The sequence below is a fragment of the Phaethon lepturus genome, unplaced genomic scaffold (genome assembly GCF_000687285.1).
Source record: "Phaethon lepturus isolate BGI_N335 unplaced genomic scaffold, ASM68728v1 scaffold51708, whole genome shotgun sequence".
Lineage (NCBI taxonomy): Eukaryota > Metazoa > Chordata > Aves > Phaethontiformes > Phaethontidae > Phaethon > Phaethon lepturus.
In genome coordinates this window covers 1-2022 of record NW_010557874.1, presented here as the reverse complement: position 1 = coordinate 2022, position 2022 = coordinate 1, and the positions used below count along the sequence as shown (strand labels likewise).

At 51.6% G+C, this 2022-nt stretch overlaps 1 protein-coding gene across 1 annotated transcript; it reads left to right on the top strand.

Annotated features, from left to right (window-relative positions):
• Positions 1-248: 248 nt before the first annotated feature.
• LOC104616116 (cytochrome b-c1 complex subunit 6, mitochondrial) lies at positions 249-934 on the top strand (the record flags this gene model as incomplete). The annotated part of the gene is made up of 2 exons (XM_010292870.1): positions 249-410; positions 902-934. Coding segments are annotated over 2 exons (195 nt in total), but the record flags the coding sequence as incomplete, so codon positions are not given.
• Between the last annotated feature and the right edge of the window lie 1088 nt (positions 935-2022).

The following is a 2022-nucleotide window of genomic DNA, read 5'->3' as shown; positions in this document are numbered from 1 at the left end:
TAGCTGCGGCAGAGACTCGTTGCTCCCAGGGGTAGATGCCCGGTGCCTTTCAGCACTGGTAAACGAACTCGCAGGGGCCTGGGCCTGGGCCCCTGTCAGTGCTCTGTGCTGGCAATCCAAAGCTTAGCGCGAAGGCAGCTTGGATCCGGGCTTCGTTCTGGATATACGGCTCTCTGTTAAAGCAAGGGCCTCGGGGGAGAATGGCGTTTCGGGCCCTCTCTGTTCTCACAGCCGTCCCATGTCTACAGGATCCTTTAACCACAATCCGGGAGCACTGCGAGCAGACAGAGCAATGCGTGAAGGCACGGGAGCGGCTGGAGCTGTGCGATGCGCGGGTGTCCTCCAGGTCCCAGACAGAAGAGCAGTGCACAGAGGAGCTTTTTGACTTCCTGCATGCCAGGGACCACTGCGTAAGTGAGCACCTGTGGATGTGACATCCCTGTTGGGAGCAGAGCTGCTTTTAGCTGCGCTTTCCAGCATGCAGACAGTTCAAGCATGAGGTGTGGTAGCTGTTCAGTCACAGTAAGCTCTGAAGAGCTGTGAGCCTTGATGCTTTTTGTTGTCTAGTGTTTGGTTTCTCTGTGTTACAACAGTCCCGGCTGGAATTCAGTAGGTTATTAAACACCGGAATAAGTCAAACACATTGTTTCTGCCCTGCAAATGACACTTTGCTGTTTCGGTGTTGTACTTGCCATTTTAAAGTTAAACCTTTTTAACCAGAACTGAAACTGTGTAAGAAATTTCAGCTTCCTAGTTTTCTTGAATGACTTGCTGCAGAACAATGAGTGCCAGGCTGCAGGGCTGTGTCTGTTAGTGGCCCAGAAACCCGAGGCAGGTAGTAACACCCTGGTGATTTCCAGCCCTAAACTAAGTCACCAAGTGTTTTGTCTCTTCTTTTCAGGTTGCTCACAAACTCTTTAAGAACCTGAAGTGAGGGCGGGCGTAATTGTCCATCTGCTTCCACAGCCCGTGTCAGCGGTTCCTGGATCACGGTACTGCTTCCTGCCTGTTCATTGTCCAAGTATAAATGAAATGGCTTCCTGGCAGCGACCGAGCATCAGCGTGTTGCTAGTCTGTTCTTGTGAAAGATACGCAGCTACGCAAAAAACATGTTAATGTTCTGTAATTTTCCATATTAAACATCCAGAGTTCCCATGGAAATACTATCTGTTTATTTCCTAGTTCTTGTGCTTCTGACTTGTGCTGGGTTAAGATGAAGTCAGTGGGTGTCAGAGCCCAGTTTGTGGGGGGAAGACTTTTCTTCACTTGTGGGAATGTCCTCCCTGCGCAGCCATGACGTGCAGTGGCTGGGGGGCAACCCCCCGTTGGTGGGAAGGCCCTCCCGGCCCAGCCATGACGTGCAGTGGCTGGAGCCCAATCCCAGGGGGAAGAATTTTGCCTCTTGGAGCCACAAAGATTATTTCCAAGCCCCACAAGACCAATATTGTTCATGTAGTAAGTTCTGACTGAATTAAACTAAAGGGAGTGGCCCTTCTCTAGGAAAGAAAAGTCTCCCCCCTCCTTGGGGGAGAATTCTCACCTATTGCTGCCAGCAGCTGGAAGAGCCTCCTGAGTGTGGCCAGCTTTGCTTTCTTACCCAGAACACCTGACCGCATGGCTGCGGACAGACGTGGTGGTGGTTCCACCTGTTCAAAGCCCGAGCAGAGCGTGAAAGATCACCTGGGGGAGCTAAAGCCCTTCTGCTGACTGGCAGAAGGGTCAGGTTCGTGCTCTGCCTGGTTTTCTTCCGAGTAGGATGTTTAGTAGCAGGCAAAGTGATGCTTCACAGGGCAGCAAACCCTTTCTCAGCTATTCTTCAAGGTGGAAAAACCCCACCTTTTAAAATTCGGTGGTTGAAAATCAACGCAGCAGTCTGCAGCCCTGCTGCTGGCGGGTTTCAAGTTCAATGCTCAGCGGGCTGAAGCGGAGCTGTACTGGGGTAAATGCAGCACGTAAATGTTGGGAGTTTTGGGGTGTTTGTATTTTCCCGCCGCCAAGCCCGTTTCGCTGCTGGACCCTTTC